Source organism: Oncorhynchus mykiss, chromosome 5 (assembly GCF_013265735.2).
Source record: "Oncorhynchus mykiss isolate Arlee chromosome 5, USDA_OmykA_1.1, whole genome shotgun sequence".
In the NCBI taxonomy this organism is placed as follows: Eukaryota; Metazoa; Chordata; class Actinopteri; order Salmoniformes; family Salmonidae; genus Oncorhynchus; species Oncorhynchus mykiss.
Window position 1 is genome coordinate 38,522,130 of NC_048569.1, and position 23,730 is coordinate 38,545,859.

The 23,730-nt window shown below is 43.4% G+C and overlaps 1 protein-coding gene across 7 annotated transcripts in view; it reads left to right on the top strand.

The window, feature by feature from the left end:
- Window positions 1-23,730, top strand: part of pdlim5b (PDZ and LIM domain 5b) — a 72,171-nt gene that overhangs the window by 25,146 nt on the left and 23,295 nt on the right. For all 7 annotated transcript variants that reach the window (XM_021602764.2, XM_036977447.1, XM_036977448.1 and 4 more), the window contains exon 3: window positions 17,767-17,918. In XM_021602764.2, the coding sequence (XP_021458439.2) occupies window positions 17,767-17,918 (152 nt within the window). The remainder of the gene's footprint in view (window positions 1-17,766; window positions 17,919-23,730) is intronic.

The following is a 23,730-nucleotide window of genomic DNA, read 5'->3' on the forward strand; positions in this document are numbered from 1 at the left end:
GACTGAGGTTGTATCTCCCCCCCAAAAAACATGTTTGTTTGTTTGTTTACTCAAACCACCCGCGGGCCGCATTGAATGGGCTCGTGGGCCTTGAGACACATGATGTAGAGTAAAGATTTATTTACATCATTTGCACTGTCACATTTAGCAGATGGATGTCAAATGGCAAGACTTGTCCGTTTGAAATGATTCCGTTTAGAGTTATGAGTTGAGCGCTCCAGTTGAAATGTGAGCTGGCGTCTAGCCTGATATGATGTTCAGAAGTGATAGTGTTAGTAAAAGTGCACGTTACACCAGGAAATTGCACACTATACTAGTGTAGCCCGCTGTTCTGTGTGTTTAGCGTTAAGCTCTGTAACTAAATCTGGTGCTGGCCAGTCTGCTGTCTGAGTTAATGTTCCAATAGGGATTAGCAGAGAAAGGGAGCGTTACAGTACTCTAGGTGCCTGAGACTCAATCCCTCTATCAAATCAAATTGTATTAATCACATGTGCCGAATACAACAGGTGTAGGTAGACATTACAGTGAAATGCTTACTTACGAGCCCCGTAACCAACAATGCAGTTAAAAAAAAATATTAATTAGAAATCAAAGTAACAAGTTGTTAAAGAGCAGAAATAAATTAACAATAGACAGGGGGTACCGGTACAGAATCAATGTGCACCGGTTAGTTGAGGTAATATGTACATGTAGGTAGAGTTATTAATGTTTACAACAGAGAGTAGCAGCGGTGTAAGAGAGGGGGGGGTTGGCAATGAAAATCGTCTGGGTAGCCATTTGATTAGATGTTCAGGAGTCTTATGGCTTGGAGGTAGAAGCTGTTTAGAAGCCTCTTAGACCTAGACTTGGCACTCTGGTACCGCTTGCCGTGCGGTAGCAGAGAGAACAGTCTATGACTAGGGTGGCTGGAGTCGTTGACAATTTTTAGGGCCTTTCTCTGACACCGCCTGGTATAGAGGTCCTGGATGGCAAGAAGCTTGGCCCCAGTGATGTACTGGTCCGTTCGCACTACCCTCTGTAGTGCCTTGCGGTCGGAGGCTGAGATGTTGACATACCAGGCATTGATGCGATCGATGGTGCAGCTGTAGAACCTTTTGAGGATCTGCGGACCCATGCCAAATCTTTTCTGTCACATGAGGGGGAATAGGTTTTGTCGTGCCGTCTTCATGTCTATCTCGGTGTGCTTGGACCTTGTTAGTTTGTTGATGTGGACACCAAGGAACTTCAATCTCTCAACCTGCTCCACTGCAGCCCCATTGAGAATGGGGACGTCCTCTGTCCTCTTTTTCTTGTAGCTCACAATCATCTCCTTTGTCTCTGTCACATTCATCTGCGAATTCTCTGCTCCAACACTCCTTTTGGGGTATTATCAGCTCAGCTTTTATTCAAGGCCTAGTTCTATTGAGCACATGAACCATTAATTACAGTCAGAGAGGAAGGAGGGTCCAGAACTTATGTTTCTCTCCTACAGGGCAGTGCAGGCTAAACGATGGCTAGATTGAGTTACATGTGCCTGTCTGCTCACTGTAGCATAGTGTAGGATTCTCTCTCTCTCTTTCTCTCTCTCTCTATCCATCCTAGCCTTTGTCGAGTCCCCAACAACCGGATGTTCTGGTTTTCGGGGGAAATGGAAAGCGAGTCTGTGACGTGACTTCCCATTTTGGACGTTATCAAGGTGACACTCCATCTTAACTCCTCCACATTTTACTGGATTGGTTATAATTTTGTATTTTTTTTATTTTTATCTTAAACAGTATGTAAGGGAGTTTCAGGCATTTATTTTATGCCTACTACGTTAGGTTACCTCCATCCCACCCACTCTTTTCCCCTCTCGACCTTGGTTTCCCTATGGTTTGTTTAGCCAGGACATGCGATACATTGGGTGAACATACAAACTATTTTTAGCTGTCTGTTTGCATTTCAGTCAGAACTCCCTGATGTCTCTCTACCCCCACGTCTTATTATGGTATGCTAATGTGATTCCATTCTACGACGGAGGGCAATCTATAGCTGTTGAAATCTCATGTCATCACTGGACACTAAGATCAAATTGTATTTGTCACATGTGCCGAATACAATCAATCGGTGTAGACCTCACAGTGAAATGCTTACTTACAAGCCCGTAAACAAAAATGCTTAAAAAATGTAAAAAATAGAAAATAAACATATTCCAGTCTGATAGCAAAATAGTCCTTTGGCTTAGCATCTGCTTTGTCTGACCACTTTCTTATTCGCCAAGTCACTGGTGCTTCCTGCTTTAGTTTTTGCTTCTAAGCAGGAATTAGGAGGATAGAATTATGGTCAGATTTGCCAAATGGAGGGCGAGGGAGAGCTTTGTACGTGTCTCTGTGTGTGGAGTAAAGGTGGTATAGAATTATTGTTTTTCTTCTGGTTGCATATTTCACATGCTGGTAGAGATTTGGTAGAACGGATTTGAGTTTCCCTGCATTAAAGTCCCCAGCCGCTAGGAGCGCCGCCTCTGGATGGGCGTCTTGCTGTTTGCTTATGGCGGAATACAGCTCATTGAGTGCTGTCTTAGTGCCAGCATCGGTCTGCGGTGGTATATAGACAGCTACGAAAAATATAGATTGTTAACCTGTAGACCACACTACTTACCACAATACTTACCAAGAGTTATCATGAGATACTCTACCTCAGGTGAGCAAAACCTTGAGTCTTCCTTAGATATCTTGCGCCACCTGTTGTTTACAAATATACATAGGCCGCCACCCCTTGTCTTACCAGTGCTGTTCTATCCCGCCGATAAAGCTTAACCCGCCAACTGTATGTTAATCATGTCGTTGTTCAGCTACGACTCGGTGAAACATAAGATATTGCAGTTGTGATTGTAGTTTGTCAGTGTTTATTATCAATTTGATTGTACGTTGACTGATGGTAGAGTACACTCTCGGCGAAGGATCCTTACAAGGCACCCGGACGGTCGTCCACGATATCGCAGTCTTTTCCTCCTGCGAATGGTGGGGATGAGGGCCCTGTCGGGTGTAAATCCTTCCCATCCGACTCGTTGAAGAAAAATTATTCGTCCAGTACGGGGTGAGTAATCGCTGTCCTGATGTCTAGAAGGTCTTTTTGGTCATAAGACACAGTGGCAGAAACATTATGTTCAAAACCAGTTACATATAACGTGAAAAAACATTCACAGTTGGTTACAGGATTGTAAAAACTGCAGCCATCTCCTTCGGCGCCATTATCAAGATCAGGTCACCCACATGGCATTGGCTTGCATGTTATAGATAGGCCTATACACAGTATGTGTTTGTTTTGTCAGGCTATTCTCTGTTTCTTATGAGAGGAGGAATGAGGCCTGTACTACACAAAGCACAAATATTACATTTCAAAGGGCAGGGTTAAGATGGCAGATGAACGCTGTGGGTAAAATATACCCTGTCCAAAAACAGTCTTCATCGGATTCTCATGTTTCACAGTCGGTTGTATGGGAAGTTATCTTTCTAAACCAGTAACATTGTTAAAACCTTATGCCCTATATTTGAAATAACTTATTTTACTCATTAGGCAACACACTATTTATTAGGAATAATTTAGGCATTGTTGTGACGGATTGATAGTTCAGTGAGTAAACTAACCACAGTTTTTCAGGTCAAGCTATCAGCGGGAATCAGGTTACGTTCCATGATTGTCCCGGCTTTTCCCAGTAAACCATTATGCGAGACTCACTCACAGGGTACCTCAATCTGTATTGGGTTGTGTGGATTTGGCACCAGAACAGTGGCATGATTTAGAGAACGCATTCTTTCATTTTGTTTTTGAGATTTATATTTTCGGGTCAATTATTAGAGTGTATTGCAGCAACCACAAGGGCTATTTTGAGTGTTCCTGACTCTGGGCCAATCAGAGCTGTTATTATTGGGAGACAGAGCAGTTCCTTTGGGTCTGGATAATTTTTCAGAGCTCTTTGATGTCACCTTAAACATCTATATTCTGCCCAGTCAATCTTCTTTATAGACATTAAGTCTTGCTTGGGTTTTTCTAATTTTCACATTCAACCTCAGTCTGTTATTGCACATACTGTTCTTGTTGCGCTGAAGTTGTAAACTATTTTAATGTTTATTTCAGATTAACAGGAACAACGTGAACTTGACTCAAATTCTACTTTGTTTGACATAGAGCTGAGCTCTCACCAGAATCCCGGTCCAGAGAAAATAAATAAAACCCACCAAGCGCTCCCTCTGGTATTTCAAGGAACCATTAAGATGGTTTGTGTAGCAGAGGCCAAACGATATACATTCAAATGTTAACGGTTTATTAATAATGTTTCCCTCCGTTATCTCCGGTGTTAACATGTTCATTAATCTCTTCGGGTTTATATGGATATTTCCACGAAGAATGAGAGTTTTGAAATGGAACACATCACAAGTCCTTATACAGACACTGTGTCATATTGAACTAATATAGGGCTTTTGGCCTTCCTCTCTCTGTGTCTACATGGGAAAGCTCAGTAGTGCTCTGCAGGGTTTATTCAGTTAGAGAGCACAATGGTTATTGTCCTCTCTATTGATGCCAGTTATCAGGGTCTGGATGGATTCGTGTGAATGCTGTATTATCAGCCTGTGATTTGTGTTGCGCTATGGAGGGGACCAGGGACAGGGGGAGATGAAGTGCGGTATAGAGAGGTACAAAGGCAGAGGACGAGAGCACCATATGGGGAAGATGATTCATTGCGATTGGAAGCGCAGCGGGGAGACGGTAAGCACGTCCAGATTGTTGTTAGATTTAGGTCATGTGGTTTGTGATTGTGGCCTTGTTAAATAATGTGTGGTTACGTTTCTACCCGATTCAGATACTAATGGACACCAACAGTACGTCAACACACCCCATGAAACACACCATCTACAAGTGGGTCTTTAGTAGTGAAAGGGGGGAGAATCGATACAGTAGCGCTATATACTGTATAAAAGAAATATGCTAGGTATCTAGCGCCAGTCGGCTGTACCTGTGCCAAAACTCTGGTGTTTCTCCTATCTTTATCCATCTTCTTTTTAAAGGGTGAGCCAACATGATTTGAGCGCTTTTATTTCCATGACTGATTAACACTCATTTTCTCAATGGCTCTCACTTGTCCCTCTGTAGCAGGCACGGTGAGCACTATGTTTGGAGCATCAAATCGCAATAATATTGCAATATCGAATCGCAATGCATATAGTATCGTGAGAATCGCAATACATATCATATCGGCACCTAAGTATTGTGATATCGTATTGTGAGGTCCCTGGCAAGTCCCTGCTCTAGTCATTAGGTCTGCATCAGTGATATTTACACTCCTCATTTACCTAGCATTTACCTAGCGTGGTCTGGTCTCCCTCCATGAAACCCACAGTTTACGATTTGAAGATTCCCGTCACTGTGGGGTTAGGTGGTGTGAATATTCCTAGTGCTCTCTAGATTAAACTGAAATACATAATGGTCGGAGAAAATGTTTTTCCATTTTTTTTTTCCATATTCCATCAGATACCACAGTGTCCTCTTTTCATACTTCCCCATATTTCACTGTTTTAACGTAGGTTTCAGTCTCCTTGTGAGTGACCCTGTGAATCCAGTGATGACCCAGTCCATATTTGATATCAATAGAACCAGACTGCCTTGAGGTCCCGCACTCCTCATTAAAGGAGAACCTAATAATGTACTGTATTTCATTATGATTTCCCCCCAAATCCTAACCATCCCTTAAAATGGCAGGAGGGAATGTGCAGCAGAAGGTTGAGTGAGAGCAGACGTTTTAAAACGGGCCAGATTACTGAGCCAGAAACACATCAACGCGTCCACTCAGTGTCTGATGATGAATGACAGATGGAGTGGAAATGGCAGTCGGTCAATCATAATGGAAAAATAGACTTAATAATAAGGTACTGTGTTGGAAATGAAGGGGTTAATGTGACGACTGGGTGTGACAACCTGAATTACATCAATTAATCCAGATTCACACATCTTTAGGTCTTCTGATCTACAATATGCATAGTTAAATAAAACTATGGGTTTCGTAGCAATGCAATATATCAGCCCAGATTACATCTGTTTGGTCAGTGAGTCTGAGTATTCAGTAGTTGGGCAGCTGTTTCCAGTCTACCCTGATGGCATGGCAAAAGAAAGAAACGAGATCTATGGATCCAGTAACATCACTCCGTTTTGATATATTTCATTCCCCTGCTTTTGCTTTTTTGGTTGTTGAAAAATGTAAAACGTTTAAGATCAAATCATTGGCCACGAAGACAAACAAGATGGCAGGACGACAGGAATGTCTGCTCTGGAGAAATCGGTTGGTCTGTGATCTTATTCTGGGTTTGAACAATTTAGAACAGTTGACTTTGATTACGACTCACGCTACCAACCACCACACAATGCTACATTTAACCTGAACTGAAAGTTGTCAGCCAACTCATTTAGGGCCGGCAGGTAGCCTAGTGGTTAGAGCGCTGGGCCAGTAACTGAAAGGTTGCTAGGTCGAATCCCCGAGCTGACAAGGTACAAATCTGTCATTCTGCCCCTGAACAAGGTAGGGTGTCATTGAAAATAATATTTTTTTTGTTCTTAACTGATTTGCCTAGTAAATTATAAAAAATAAAATAAAAATCGTAATGGAATTAACCTTGTTTCTACTATGTATAAATGTAATCTTATTGGTAGAATATGTTACAAATAGGGAGGTTCAGGACTCTCGTGAGACATCATAGTAAAATGGAGGGATGTATTGCAAAAGGAAATAGCAAAATGTTTGGACACCTACTCATTCCAGGATTTTTCTTTATTATTACTAAATAATAGTGATGGCATCAAAACTATGAATAACACATATGGAATCATGTAGTAACCAAAAAAGTGTTAAACATATAAAAATGTGTTTGAAATTTGAAATTCTTCAAAGTAGCCACCATTTTCCTTTGACAGCTTTTCACTCTTAGCATTCTCTCAACCAGCTTCATGAGGTGGATACACCTACCTTGGATACATTTCAATTAACATGTGTGCCTTGTTAAAAGGAGTTTGAACCAATCAGTTGTGCTATGACAAGGTAGGTAGAATTATGGCAAGAACAGCTCAAATAAGCAAAGAGAAACGACAGTCTGACCTTAAAGTAATCTGGAAAATGTAAAGAACTTTGTAAGTTTCTTCAAGTGCAGTCGCAAAAACCATCAAGCGCTATGATAACTGGCTCTCATGAGGACCGCCACATGAAATGAAGACCCAGTTCATTAGAGTTACCAGCTTCAGAAATTGCAGGCCAAATAAATGCTTCAGAGTTTCGTAACAGACACATCTCAACATCAACTGTTCAAAGGAGACTGCGTGAATCAGGCCTTCATGGTTGAATTGCTGCAAAGAAATCACTACTGAAGGACACCAATAAGAAGAGACTTGATTGGGCCAAGAAACAGGAGCAATGGACTTTAGACTGGTGGAAATCTGTCCTTTTTGGTCTGTTGAATGGGTGGGGGTTCTTTGCTGGTGACACTGATTTTATTTAGAATTCAAGGCACACTTAACCAGCATGGCTACCACAGCATTCTGCAGCAACATGCCATTCCATCTGGTTTGTGCTTAGTGGGACTATCATTTGTTTTCAACAGGACAATGACCCAACACACCTCCAGGTTGTAAGGGCTAGTTGACCAAGAAGGAGAGGGATGGAGTGCTGCATCAGATGGCCTGGCCTCCACAATCACCCAACCTCAACCCAATTAAGATGGTTTGGGATGAGTTGGACTGCAGAGTGAAGGAAAAGCAGCCAACAAGTGCTCAGAATATGTGGGAACTCCTTCAAGACTGTTGGAAAGGCATTCCAGGTGAAGCTGATTGAATGCCAAGAATGTGCAAAGTTGTCATCAAGGCAAAGGGTGGCCACTTTGAATAATCTAAAATATATTTTAATTTGTTTAACACTTTTTAGGTTACTACATGATTCCACATTAGTTATTTCATAGCTTTGATGTCTTCACTAATTCTATGATGTAGAAAATAGTAAAAATAAAGAAAAACCCTTATGACATTTGTTGTTGAGTGTGGCACATGGTAATCAAGTAATTACTATCATTAATTTATTCCTTTTATATCACCGCTCTGCATTGGCATTTTGTTTCTGGACAGAGTAGAGCATTCAGTATTCAGTCTGTAGTACTTGTCCTGCTTTTGGAATGTTTTGTTTGTTGTCATGGCATTAGTTGTGAGAGTGCCAGTCTTGGGCCAGAAGGCAGTGTCCTGACTTTCAGCAGCAGTGTGATTACAGGAGGAGATGGCTGGAATGAGACCATGACAACCCAGCCGTAGACGGGGGCAAGAGCCTGCTAGACCATGACAACCAAGCCCTAGATGGGGACAATAGCTCGTCTCTGTTCAAGTGGCTGTTTTCTTCAAAATGAAAGAACACTTGCTTTTCATTCCCCCCCTCTCTTCTTTTATATCGTCCTCTACTGTACCTCTGCTCTCTCCTGCCCAGACACTTCCCTTCTCTCTCTCCTCTATTCTATTTTCTTTTCATGCTCCCGTGTTCTTTCCCACTCAGTCTTGTGCAGGCTGAAACCAGTGTGCAGCTATAAAAGGCAAGACACCACCTGCACCTCAGCTCTCTACTACACCATGTTCTTTCTGGGCCATTTGTCCTGCTTGTACTGGCCCAGCAGATTGTGGTTTAGCTGAACCGCGCACGATCAAGGAATGCTGCCTCCACGGATTCATCCCAGTGATTCTACAAGGCAGAGGGTTCAGGGCTTTTATAGGGACATTCTGAGGCTGTTGCCTTTTTAAAATGCATTTATTTAACCTTTGTTTGACCTTTTATTTAACTAGGCAAGTCTTGACTCCACACAGTAACTAGATCAATTCTTATTTCAGTTTGTTAACATTGCTTTACAATCTGATTAACTCTGTTTTGAACCCAGTGGACATTTTACAACAGCCACGTGTTGTTCAGGTGTTGCAGCATATCGTTTGCCATTTGAGAGAATCTGGTTGTCTGTCCCAGACTGCATTGTCTTTAGCAGGCAGATAAGAGGCTAATAGTAACAACCCCATACAAGGCCTTTCTCTGCGTGGCCCTCAGACGTCACATCCATTTCACAAGCACTCTCAACCACACTCACTTCCTCGGGCCTGACTCCTCAGAAATGCTACAACCACAAACACTCTGCCTCACTCCTTTTAATAGGCATTTCTTGAAGACACACTGGTACTCAGAGCTTTGGGTGAAGCAGAATTTGCTCAATAATGAAGATGCTTATCGCAACGATTTTCTCAATCGGGTTAGTTACTTCAGACTATCTCTTTCTGCCTAATTGGATTGGAATAGGTAGAAATGGGAGTTGGGTATACCAAGCCTGTTGACTGAGTTAGTACACAAGATAAAAATGTATTGTAATAACAATGTTTGGAACAAATCGACCAAATCAGTTTACCTAAAACATCCATGTGAGAGTTATTTAATATTCACCCATTTTGACCGTTTAGACTATATTGTACCAAGAACGTTTCTGGGAGTAGTTCTAGAGCAATGAATCAAGGAACACTGACACATCTGAAACTGCTGCTCTTTGTCTTTGTAAGCGACTTTCTTCTCCACATCAGAGAACTCCCGACGCTCCACACATCTTCCTCACTGTCCCTCCCATCCCCTTGTCATCTGGTTATGAGAATAAGAATGAATCTACTGCTGGTATCTATTCCATTATTGTTATATCCTGCTTTACTTATCAAACAATTAGCCTCGTAACCATACGGTGATTTATCAGTCAACTTTTTAATCCGCGCACTTTTATTCGACCTGAATTAGATTTGTGTGACTGTGTTGCCGTTATTTGATTGTTTGATTACAAGGGCTACGTTTCTTGTAAAAGGCAGATGGGAGGCACATGGAAGCAATTTGTGGCGGGTTATTGAAAAGAAGGCAAAGCCGCTCCTGGCTTACTCTCTCTGTGTGGTGAGTCACAGTGGTGGAGATGAAGAGATACCACTCCTGGCTTACTCTCTCTGTGTGGCGAGTCACAGTGGTGGAGATGAAGAGATACCGCTCCTGGCTTACTCTCTCTGTGTGGTGGAGATGAAGAGATACCGCTCCTGGCTTACTCTCTCTGTGTGGTGGAGATGAAGAGATACCGCTCCTGGCTTACTCTCTCTGTGTGGCGAGTCACAGTGGTGGAGATAGAGGAGCGGTATCTCTTTCTCACTTCATCCATCTTCATTTAGAACTCTCAATTAGCACCATTTTGTGAAGACTGTGTCAGAAAACCACAGTCTAATAGATGTCCCTTTTTTCCTCTGTGAAAGGGCCACTACTCTCAGTGAATGCCAGAGAGTACTCCTAGTGAGAACGCAAAAAGACGGCATGTCGTTTCGTCACGTGTTCATGAGATGAGAGGGACGAGCGTTTCCACTGGTTAAGTTGGTACCTCATCTGTCATTGATTCCAACCGCTAACTACTCACCAATCCTGGCCAGGTGGCCCTGTTCTGTGGCATGAGCTGGTGTGCTTGTTCATCTGTAAACGGAAACGCTCAGAACTCTCGTGTCATCCTGGTGGAACAGTCATTCATTATCAGTGTTCGGACAGCCCTACACCAGCAACCACAGCATGCATTATGTGGTTAGGTCACATTCTAAGAAGAGGAAAGATATTTTGTCCATTGGGGCAGCTGCCACTTTCTCATCTGCCGAACAAATGTAATGAGTCATTTTCTGGTGGTGCTTCTGAAACCAAATGTTGTATTTTGTGTTCTCGTTTGGTAGAGGAGGAATGGTGGTCTGTTAAAATAATACGCTTTTACCAATAGGATCTTACATGGCAAGGCAGATTTATTTAGCCACTCGTCATATGAACTCATAATGGGATTGTGTTTTGAGTGAGCGATAACGTGTGCTGTGCAGTAGTTTCTGTACTGTAGAGTTGAATGGTGCACACACAGTTGAGGTTGTGTGGCTGTCTGTTCTCCGTCACCTTTAGTGTCTGGGCTCTTTCTAGTTGTATGATATTTACAGAGAGAGGAGATGCTAGGGATTCTTAGCCTGGTATGTATTGGTTTTGTGTGTGTGAGAGAGGCCGTGTTTGCTAGAGGGATGGCAAGCTGATGAAGTGTTCTGTTCTCTGCCATTTATTTTAAGAGTAAACTGCACAGACGGTATACTTTTATCAGAGCTTTACAAGGAAAGATGAAGGGAACAGCCTCTTAAAAGGACTGTGTCTGGAGATGATCAGGGTTTGGCGTCTCTTACCAAATATAGACTATATGGTATGTAGCATTGTCTTCCTTTATGTGGGATTCTAGATGGCTAAAGGGTAAGGCTGTTCCAAACTGAGAAATTTGACCCCTGCCTGTGCACCTCACATGTGGCTGTTCTACTCAAGCACATACTCAGACGCACGCATGCCCATTCCTTCTAACCCACCCACTGGAATCCTGAGTCCTGCTGAGTGCTTAGACTGGGCTGTGCTCCCTCCCATAACCTTGTTGTTGACTCTGTCATTGACCCCCAGGGCAGCGGAGGCGGATGAGAGGAGGCTGATTTGTGTGGGTCAGACTGAGAACTAGCTGCTTCTCTTCTGGTCTTGGGAATGGAGCCTGGAGGACTAGCTGTTCCCCAGGGGGTGCTCAGACTCACATTTAATGGCGTTTGTATGGTAGTTACCATCCCTCAGATTGGCCAGCAGTTAAACCCCAGAGAGCAGCTTAAGTAGTTTCACTTAGTCCTCAAGAGAAATGAGGCGAGGCTGTGTGAGTGTACTGGACTACTGTGTTGTGTACGTTCATGAATGTGTAAATGTGTGCCTGTACCTAACAGTATAATATGCCTGTGAATGTATGGTATGCATGCATACAGTATGCCTGACCTATGCCTCCTGTACTTCCCGCAGGCCTTTTGCATTCTGATCTCCTTGAAACAAGGAACATGTGTCAGCATGGACCCTACTGTCATTGGGTCTCCCTCTCTCATACTGTGAGGTCTCAGTGAACAAAGACCGGCTGTCCTCTTGCCCTTACTCTCTCTCTCGCTCTCTCGCTCTCCCTCCCTCCCTATAATGAAGCCTACACAATAGCATTCCTGACTTCCAGGCAGTACAGTATGCTCTTGATTCTTTTGTCTACCTACTAAGGTTATTTAACTTCCTGGATGGGAGGGATTCCTGGGCAACAGGTCCTTACATAGTCATGCTACTTCCTCTGCAGGCTTTATGCTGCCTCTCACACAATGCTGTGAATGGAGTGAATAAGAACTTCATTGACAGCCAAAGCAGTCTCTCCTCTGGCTGAGTAATCACGAATGTGACTCCGACTCGGTGATGAGGTGGCCGAGAAACGGCTGCTGAGAGACATTCTTCATCTTTGGGGACGTTTTGAAGTCATTTTTTGTTGCTGAATGTTGTGATGTAACCACAGATTGAAGTCTAGCCCATCCATGTATTATGGTCCAACGTGTACTGTACCTTTTTTAATAATAGGTCTGACAAAGACCGAAATGAGGTCCACCCTCTATAAAATGTTGCTTCTCTGTCTCGTCACACTTCAGCATAATGGCCTGCAGGTCTCCTACAAAATCAGCACACTAGCCACGGGGCAAAAACTGGTTGAATCAACATTGTTTTCACGTCATTTCATTAAAAAGTTTCAGCGTGATGACTTTGAATCAATGTGGAAAACGGATTTGAATTTGCAAAGAGTCATCAAGGTAAGGGGATTTCATCCAACCTTTACCTCAATCCAATGTCATGGGGACATGTTGAATTCACGTCCGTTGAGAACTCTGCCAAATTATAATTAAATAAATAGACGTTGAACAGTGTCACGCCAATATGTCTAGCGTGTTAAATAATGCTTATGTGTGTGTTTTTAAACCACATGCATTTAGACCCCTTTAACAAATTGTGAGTTCTGGGGAGGATCCTTACATAATAAAGCTGTCCAGGTTATTTTATGAATGTAGGCGGCCCTGAGCGCTGTTTGTTCCTATGCAATGACTCCACAGGTGTTGTTTGCAGGGGGTGACTCTTGAGTTATTGACGAGGTGAACGCCAGGCAGGCTTGTGTAATCTCCTGGCGCAACACCTGGGAGAGAGTCATCCCCCGCAGTCATGGTTTCATCAAGCAGTTTCCTGTCAGGTCATATCCTGTGCTACTGTGTTTAGCGCCAGCATACATCTCCAGGCTGGCTGGCCGCCTGGCTTGGTGGAAGGGGAAATGTGACGCACAGGACCCCACCTGCTGCCTGGGAAAAAGACTGGCATTATGGGAGTCAGACAAACCAGGGCGGTAGGTTACTCATGTGGGTTTACTGTGTATTAGGGTGTAATGGATGTCATTGCAAAGGGAATGAAAAGATTAAAGCTGCATCACAAAAAGTGTTGCTTTTTCCCCAGTTTTGACAGCTTATAGTTTGAGTTCTTTACGGTTTACTAGAAGTCGAACGCTAAGACTCTTAGGCTACTGTATATAGGGTTGTGATGGTCATGGAATTTTGGATGACTGTAATTGGCCAGCCAAATGACCATGGTCACTGTGATAACCGTTTAATATATTTCTATTTTTAATTGACGTTGATTTTCTCCTCTGCTCCTGACTTCATGTGCTGCTATAGAAATAGAATGAGAACGGGCGTTCAAGTCAATACCATATCATAGATGGACTGGCGGCAATTGCGAGGAGCAAAGCAGGAAGTAAGAGCAGGCTGTGATTTGTTGATTCAACTCAACAGGATTTACAAAAAATACATTTGATTGCATGAGCCACATCAGTTAAATGAACATTCAAAATTACTATCAATTATTGCATCACCATCCCAGGCAGCCATTGCGAGTGGCAGCCATTGCGAGTTTACCCATGCCTTTCCCAAATTTACCAAGTTTATCACATTGACACACGAATGCCTGGAGGTCCTGTCTTCAGTCAGCGGTTTGTAAAAAATGTTTTTTTATTAAAACCAAAATATTTCCAACATGGTCTCCATCCATAACCTCCAGTTCCACGGTTCTTCTGGAATTGTATGAACTGTATAACTTTTTTTATATAGAAAGTGTTTCAAATCTCTTTAATAGTTTCCCACAACCCCTCATAAATAACATGAATCTAATGTGACATGAGGCTATTAGAGCTGGCATCTTACACTTTCATAGATAAACAGACCGAAACGAGGATCTACAGTACCTGTTTCTATCCCCCCCAGCCTTTCCTCTCCTCCACAACAGAGAAGACCAGGCAGTCAGCGAGTTCATTACTGGAGCTCTGATAAGATCACATCCTTCCTCTAAGAGCAACGACCCTCATCGTTTCTCGGGCCCTACATCAACCTCTCAAAGATGACCTGAGCAGGCAAACGATAGTCATTTACACTCTCTTTCTCAGTACATAGCAGACACATCGAGGATCTAGTAGATTAAAGTTTACCAATCCAAGTGGGTTAGTTACTAGTGGAATGTGTTCTACTTCGATGTATTAGTTACTAGTGGAATGTGTTCTACTTCGATACATTAGTTACTAGTGGAATGTGTTCTACTTCAATGTATTATTTACTTGTGGAATGTGTTCTACTTCGATGTATTAGTTACTAGTGGAATGTGTTCTACTTCGATACATTAGTTACTAGTGGAATGTGTTCTACTTCGATACATTAGTTACTAGTGGAATGTGTTCTACTTAGATACATTAGTTACTAGTGGAATGTGTTCTACTTCGATGTATTAGTTACTAGTGGAATGTGTTCTACTTCGATGTATTAGTTACTAGTGGAATGTGTTCTACTTCGATACATTAGTTACTAGTGGAATGTGTTCTACTTCGATACATTAGTTACTAGTGGAATGTGTTCTACTTCGATACATTAGTTACTAGTGGAATGTGTTATACTTCGATACACTGTTTGATTTAAGTCAGAGGCATGCATGCCACCTAGACCGTAAAATCATTAGATGTCCGGACGTCTTTTAAGTTGGGAGAGATACAGTGCCTTGCGAAAGTATTCGGCCCCCTTGAACTTTGCGACCTTTTGCCACATTTCAGGCTTCAAACATAAAGATATAAAACTGTATTTTCTGGTGAAGAATCAACAACAAGTGGGACACAATCATGAAGTGGAACAACATTTATTGGATATTTCAAACTTTTTTAACAAATCAAAAACTGAAAAATTGGGCGTGCAAAATTATTCAGCCCCCTTAAGTTAATACTTTGTAGCGCCACCTTTTGCTGCGATTACAGCTGTAAGTCGCTTGGGGTATGTCTCTATCAGTTTTGCACATCGAGAGACTGAAATGTTTTCTCATTCCTCCTTGCAAAACAGCTCGAGCTCAGTGAGGTTGGATGGAGAGCATTTGTGAACAGCAGTTTTCAGTTCTTTCCACAGATTCTCGATTGGATTCAGGTCTGGACTTTGACTTGGCCATTCTAACACCTGGATATGTTTATTTTTTAACCATTCCATTGTAGATTTTGCTTTATGTTTTGGATCATTGTCTTGTTGGAAGACAAATCTCCATCCCAGTCTCAGGTCTTTTGCAGACTCCATCAGGTTTTCTTCCAGAATGGTCCTGTATTTGGCTCCATCCATATTCCCAGCAATTTTAACCATCTTCCCTGTCCCTGCTGAAGAAAAGCAGGCCCAAACCATGATGCTGCCACCACCATGTTTGACAGTGGGGATGGTATGTTCAGGGTGATGAGCTGTGTTGCTTTTACGCCAAACATAACGTTTTGCATTGTTGCCAAAAAGATTTTGGTTTCATCTGACCAGAGCACCTTCTTCCACATGTTTGGTGTGTCTCCCAGGTGGCTTGTGGCAAACTTTAAACGACACTTGTTATGGATATCTTTAAGAAATGGCTTTCTTCTTGCCACTCTTCCATAAAGGCCAGATTTGTGCAATATACAACTGATTGTTGTCCTATGGACAGAGTCTCCCACCTCAGCTGTAGATCTCTGCAGTTCATCCAGAGTGATCATGGGCCTCTTGGCTGCATCTCTGATCAGTCTTCTCCTTGTATGAGCTGAAAGTTTAGAGGGACGGCCAGGTCTTGGTAGATTTGCAGTGGTCTGATACTCCTTCCATTTCAATATTATCGCTTGCACAGTGCTCCTTGGGATGTTTAAAGCTTGGGAAATCTTTTTGTATCCAAATCCGGCTTTAAACTTCTTCACAACAGTATCTCGGACCTGCCTGGTGTGTTCCTTGTTCTTCATGATGCTCTCTGCGCTTTTAACGGACCTCTGAGACCATCACAGTGCAGGTGCATTTATACGGAGACTTGATTACACACAGGTCGATTTGTATTTATCATTAGTCATTTAGGTCAACATTGGATCATTCAGAGATCCTCACTGAACTTCTGGAGAGAGTTTGCTGCACTGAAAGTAAAGGGGCTGAATAATTTTGCACGCCCAATTTTTCAGTTTTTGATTTGTTAAAAAAGTTTGAAATATCCAATAAATGTCGTTCCACTTCATGATTGTGTCTCACTTGTTGTTGATTCTTCACAAAAAATACAGTTTTATATCTTTATGTTTGAAGCCTGAAATGTGGCTAAAGGTCGCAAAGTTCAAGGGGGCCGAATACTTTCGCAAGGCACTGTATAAGGACATGCTTCCATCCTTCTCGGATCAAACAGGCCAGCACACACAGCATGTGTAGAGGGCCTGTCTGTCTGTCTGCACAGGGCATGTGTAGAGGGCCTGCCTGTCTGTCTGCACAGGGCATGCGTAGAGAGCCAGCCTGTCTGTCTGCACAGGGCATGTGTAGAGGGCCTGCCTGTCTGTCTGCACAGGGCATGCGTAGAGAGCCAGCCTGTCTGTCTGTACAGGGCATGTGTAGAGAGCCTGCCTGTCTGTCTGTACAGGGCATGTGTAGAGAGCCAGCCTGTCTGTCTGTACAGGGCATGTGTAGAGAGCCAGCCTGTCTGTCTGTACAGGGCATGTGTAGAGAGCCAGCCTGTCTGTCTGTACAGGGCATGTGTAGAGAGCCAGCCTGTCTGTCTGTACAGGGCATGTGTAGAGAGCCAGCCTGTCTGTCTGTCTGTACAGGGCATGTGTAGAGGGCCTGCCTGTCTGTCTGTACAGGACATGTGTAGAGAGCCAGCCTGTCTGTCTGTACAGGGCATGTGTAGGGGGCCTGCCTGTACAGGGCATGTGTAGGGGGCCTGCCTGTCTGTACACACACAATTGTAGTGCCCTGTCTGTTTCTCTGTCCCTGGAGTGTTTGCCTGGTCTATTCTGGGCCCAGCTGATAAGTGGCCAGTGTTGTAAAGAGAGAGAGAATGTCTGTTTTATGTAACCAAGGTTAGATAAGACACCATAGGGACCGAACACAATGCTATATGAAATAATACAGCAGGATTTTATTGCGTAGTTTCATAATTTCATGGCAATCATTTCCTGTTTTGATGTTGCTTTTCAGGCATGATCAGGCCTCACCCTTTTCGTCTGATTTTCTGTGATAAGAGAGCTGAACAAATAGAGTTGAATGGAACGTTTGAGATGAATTTATGCGTACTGTTTGTTTTAAGAAAGTTGTTCTAAGGCGCATAAATAAAAAGACTGATACAGATTAGATGTCTTCGGAGTCACTGGGAGTCTGTCTGTGTATTCTACCCTCCAGTGCGTGGAGGTTAAATACACTAAGCTATGCTCAATATATCACGGAATTCCCTAGTCCTGACTCCTGGGATTCTCTACTGTTTATTATCCTGTTACAGTAAATGAATGCATGCGTGTATGTTTATTTTACTTCCGTTTCATCGTGTACGTCTGGTTCTGTGTGTCTTCACAGCTGACCGATGGGGGCAAGGCAGCCAAAGCCAGAATGAGTGTGGGAGATGTAGTTCTGTCGATCGACGGCATCGCCACCAACAGCATGAACCACCTGGAGGCCCAGAACAAGATCAAAGCCTGCACAGACGACCTCAACCTCACCCTGCAGAAGTAAGAGGCTGCGCGCGCGCACACACACACACACACACCTTATCGTTCACTTAAGAATGAACTGCTATTTAACAGCAGTGCAAGTTCAGCACAGAGAACGGAGTGCTGCGCCAGCCTGCTGTTTCACTCCTTCCCCTGGGTTTTGCTGTACTGTGTACTCTCCTAGTTTATATAAGATCACGGTAAGTGCTGTAGCGTGTCTTATTTTGAGCTTCGCAGAGTTTGCATGCGACTTTGTTGATTCTGTCTGAAACTCTGTATTTAAGGCACATTTCAGGGACTTGTAAAATACGATTATGTGAATGCTTTACGGTAAAAACCTGACTAGTTATCCCTCACTGGGCCATTTAGCGAAATGGAACACCACATACATTAAGCAGTAACCGGTCATTACCATGTCAGAGGAGAACTTGGACCATGTCCCATGTGTGTTTATTTCTCTATCCACCAAATAAACAAATATAGTCTTCCATGGTTGAGAGATGATTTGAACCTGCTGGTACTTTAAACGCTCCCTGAGGTTGGTTGGGTTTGCCTGCTCTGTTTATGCATTACGTACGTGCCCTGTCATTGTCCCCGAGGCCCTCTCAAGAATGCAGGGATGTCATGACGACGCTGTTGAGATTCAGTACTCGGGCATGTTTTAGCTTACGCGTTATGTATCCCTTTGTTTATGTGTCTCTCGACAAGCACACTATAACCTGATGCTGTGTGTGTGAAGTACTACAGCTGGAAACACGCAGTGTGTGATTTACTCCGTCTTAAACACACTCAGTGGGTGACGAGGTTAGGCCAGATCAATTGAGTGGCCCTGGATGGAGATAAAGATGGACACTGTTGTCCCAATGACAATTAGGGGCATTCATCAGAACAAGGTCAAAGGTGTCTCTGAAAATATTCGTATACATTTTTATTTATAAGAATCCATTTGGGGGAAAAAAGCAAACCTGCGGAACAGGAAGTGGGAGTACACCCCTGACCTTTGACCCTGGTAGGAGGCAGTCATGGAAGGCCAGGATAAGTTTAAATCGGGCTTATAGACTACCTCTCATTGAATAGCTCAATGGCTTTGCATGGGGGTAGTGTACAATGGAGGGCAAGCGCCATGGCAAATGTTCCCTCGATAAGGACAAATGTACGGTATGTGCATTTAGGACATGGTGGATCTGATTCAGTCAAATCAAGCAGAGGGAACAGAGAGACATGTCTGAACTTTATGCCGTCACAGTGGAATTCCTCATCAAGGTTTCACACACGCTTTTCATGGCTGTCAAGCTGTTTTGGCGGGAAACCTGCGGAAGCCATCAGATCAGACAGATGTCTGTTGTCAAAGACCTTGGGCTTTAGAGGTCCCTTTGTGGTACTTCAGCACTGTTCTAGCTGTCACCGCAGCAACCCACCTAGAACATGACTGCACTGGGCCATGCGTTCTGAGGAGTGACACAGTCGATAATTGTCAGAAAGCACAGCGCTGCCAAGGCTGGCTCTGCCCGGGTTAAATTGATCCCCCTGTGAGGAAAGCTTCTAATGAAAGCTCATAAAATACCCGCTACTATGATCCAACCTCCAAAGGAAGCAGGGAATACTAGACACAGCATCGGTTTAGTGTACATTTGAATACATTCTCTGTAGAGCTGTAACAGCAGTTCAGTGCTGCTTAAACAGTTTTCCATCTCCATTTGCAAGGAGGCCAATGGATACCTTGTAATCCCCCATTACAATACTATTCCTTATAGGTGATTTGAATAAGGCAAATTAAAATGTGAGGAAATGATTTGTCTGCTTTGCTCTCAATCAATGATTTGTCAAAGACATCAAACACTGGTCAATCCTTTAATAAGACAGGCAATTCATTCCGGCATCTCACAATCACATACAGCTTGGTCCTAATAGATTCAGTTCTGTTTGATTCTGCTTTGGAAACACTTTTCTGAAATCAATCTTAGCTGTGGCTCTTGTACAGCCACTAAGGAAAGCAGTGTTGAGCGGAGGGTTTATTCCTTCTTATTCATTGTTTGTGAAAAGCATTAGCCCAAGTGTTCCGCTGTCCCGTAGAGGTGTTGAGCCCTGGGAAAACACCTCCACAGGTCCGCCGTGCTACGCCGCCCAAGCTGGAAAAGCTGTTGAAAGAGCAGCACAGCGGCTGGTTCACGTGTCCTCTCATTCTGCCACCACAACACTAGATTAAGGAGCCTTTTCCCTCTGATGGAAAAGAAAATAGGCCTAGAATTAGACCCCATCTCACAGCTGTCTGTAATCTAGCAAGTGTAATAAATGCACAATGAAACATCAAACACTCAGGCCATGCTAGACGATGATGACACACATGAGATTCAGCGATGTAGCGAATCCTCATGCTTCATTTCTGTATTGGCAAGGACATGCGTTTTTGTGATTTGAAATAATACATTTAAGTACATGGCAAATCTAAGCCTTATAGAGGGTAGCATGTTCGGGGACATGCATACTGAAAAGTGAAGGGAGCTCTACCATTGAAAATATGGAAATGAGACCGTTTTCTGTTAGCCGTTTTTTAGATAGTGTAAACAGCCAGGCATTTCAAGCACGGTTTCCTTGTCAGCCATGTTGTTTAATCATGGTACGGTATGTGCTCTCTGGCAGCGTGGATGCAACGCTCAACATTTCCATCTCTCCCCGACCCTCCTGTTCCTCCCTCCCGTCTCCCAAACCAAAATGTGTACCTCTTCTGGTCAATTCAGCAATGTGAGAAGAATGCGTTGATTTCCATCAAATCATTTTAGACCGCATTTCCTTCCTGACTATATTTTCTTAATGTTGGTTTCCAGGCAGGGAGGATGGACTGCCTTTGCTGAAAAAAAACTCAGTTGAGAATGGCGCCAGGAGGGGTTGGTACAGGAGGAGAGGTTTAGTTACCCATTATTAGGTCTTGTTTTCAATTTCGAGAAAAAGGCACCCCTTGCATTTTCTCAGTGCTTCACTTTGTTTGTGATGTTACATGCGTCTTTAGTGAGCAGAACCGCCACAGCTCTAGCTTCCAGCTGCAGATCTGTCTCAACGCAACTCACTACACGTACCCGTGTGGGATTTCTGAATGTGATTACTGTTGACTGATGTGATAAGAGTATTATGGATATTAACGTAACCGTGGCAATGCGCTAAGATTGATTAACGTGTGTCAAACCAGGCCGTGTGATGTCATACAGTCGCGGTTGATATTCTGTGAGCAGAAAAAGGTACACATCAACATTCGTGAGTCATTGCTCTACGAATGAGTCTGGGACTATTTGGTGAAAGCATGTTTAGCAAGGGGACAGATAATTGGGTTTAAAGTGTGATCCAATTTGTTGTGCTGCCTTTGATCAAAGGCTGTTCAGATCTGAGTTGATGAGATGGGATAGTTTGAGTGAAGACACAGAAGTTAACCAGTTTTTCTTCTGACAGACAAACCAGTACCAGCCACATTGCTGCTTAGGCTGTGGTTCATTCAAATGTCAACTGAAATTAGATGTTGAACTCATCATGGCTCTGCTCAAGGGGGAGCCTACAGCTGACTAAAGCTTCCTCTGTAGTGCCTATAGCTTACACTACACTCTTTAAAAATAATTGTTCCAAAAAGGTTATTCGGCTGTCCCCATAAGATAGTCATTTTTGGTTCCAGGTAGAAGTCCCATTTTTTTGGGGTTCCAGGTAGAAGTCCCATTTTTTTGGGGTTCCAGGTAGAAGTCCCATTTTTTGGGGGTTCCAGGTAGAAGTCCCATTTTTTGGGGGTTCCAGGTAGAAGTCCCATTTTTTTGGGGGTTCCAGGTAGAAGTCCCATTTTTTGGGGGTTCCAGGTAGAAGTCCCATTTTTTGGGGGTTCCAGGTAGAAGTCCCATTTTTTGGGGGTTCCAGGTAGAAGTCCCATTTTTTTGGGGTTCCAGGTAGAGGTCCATTTTTGGGTAAAGGTTTCTACCTGGAACCAAAAATGGTTCTTCAAAGGGTTCTCCTATTGGGACAGCTGAAGAACCCTTTTCAGGTTCTAGATAGCACCATTTTATTTTAATATTTTTCTAAGAGTTTAGTAAAGAACTCTTTTCATCCTATGCTGGAGAAACCACAACTTTATGATTCATCAGTTCTTTTCTGCCAGGATTATTATATCCATCACTCACAGCCTCCCTATGACACTGCTCACTGCTGCTTACCAGTCTCCCCCACAGTAACACCCCCTGAGCCACAGAGCAGCACACGCTAACTAGGGATGCTAGGCTACAATGCGGTTTTGATTAGCAGACTTTACGAGGTGATAGGGACTGGGTATCCAAGAAAGATTGAATGTCTTGGCCCATGCTAGCAGTTCATGTCCGTGTCTCGAGGGTTGGAAAAAATAGTATTTCCACTTGCCAGCAAAGTGATGGAGAACATGCACAGACCTACTGTAGCCGTAGTATGACTGAGGGTAATTGTAGGTACGCTACAGTAGGATTATGCATGATTTTCCCCTTTTTAGATTGACTGGTTACATTTGGAAACCACCCAATTTTAAGTTGTGGTATTCTTCTCTCAGAAATTCCTCAGAACAGAAAAACTGTTTTTCCATCCACGCTTGGGCCATTAGCAACTGAAAAGCATCTTCATAAACACAAACTGGCCAATTTGAGCCTAATGTGTGCTATGATTGTAATGACAACCAGTCACTTTACAACATGTCTTTTCCTCTTTGCTTTTATGGAAATGTCTTCCCAGGTTAACACAGTGAGTTTTGCCAGGAGGGTGTGGGAAAGAGCATGAGGAAACTGCTGTGTATTTGTCAAACACCGCTCCTTCTGATAATGTGGCTGCCGCACCTGGGTCCGAAACCTCAAAAGACAAAAACAAAACGGGATGTCAGAAACCCAACAGATCCTCTCATGTTCTCTAAAGGTATGCAAGACGGCTTCCCCAGCTTGAGAAGGCGCGTAGAGAAAGATAATCATTTCACAATTTGTAAACTTGAATCTCTTGGGCTGAGTTCTAACAGTGCCCAGGACTGTCAGTACAGGCTGGCCTCTCTCATCAGCTTACTGTAGCTCACAACACAGACCAGAGAAACAGGCATGCCCACTGGAGACTAAGTGGAATTGACATTTACCAACGTAAAAACAGAGGTGCAACATATCAAAGCACAGTGTGTCTTTTTCCTCTTTTTGGTTCACACAATCGTTTTTTTCTATCCGTCTTTGCTTTCCTTGAGCTCAGATGTCAGTGAAATGTTTTTTTAAAAAAGGAGACAAAATAGAAATACAGTTTGAGACATCAGTAGAGCAGCAATGGAGACCAAATATTTTTGTCTCTGTCAATTGACTTCTACTGGCCTGTGGGTAGTGTCCTTAGCCTTCGTGTCCTGTCTTCTCTTTTACATCTTAATGTCCAGAATGTTTGTCTGACCAATCAGCCTATCAGTTGTGTGTAAATCAATGGTGACCTCAAGGGTCGGGTACCACCACCTGCTGTGCTTATCTCATTTTTCCCCCCCTGCTGGTACAGCTTGTTCACAGACAGACCGACAGGGTACAGTATAGTCAGGCCTGCTGTTTACATAGCAGCCAGTCAACCATACGCTAGCTGCTCTGTTAGCAGGAGAGGAAGCATAGCACCAGACGCACTCACAGATGGCCAGTGTTTCCTTGGTAGACAAACTTCTGTGTGACGGGGGATAGGGGATGAGGAAAAGGACATTCATGTCATACAGAGCTCGTGCTTTTATGCCTAGCTGTGGCCAGATGTTGAGTGGAGAGGGTGAGAGGGGCCAGTCTGTTGGGGGTGTTAAAACCTCTTGAGTGTAGGGGGCAGTATTTTGATGTTTGGATGA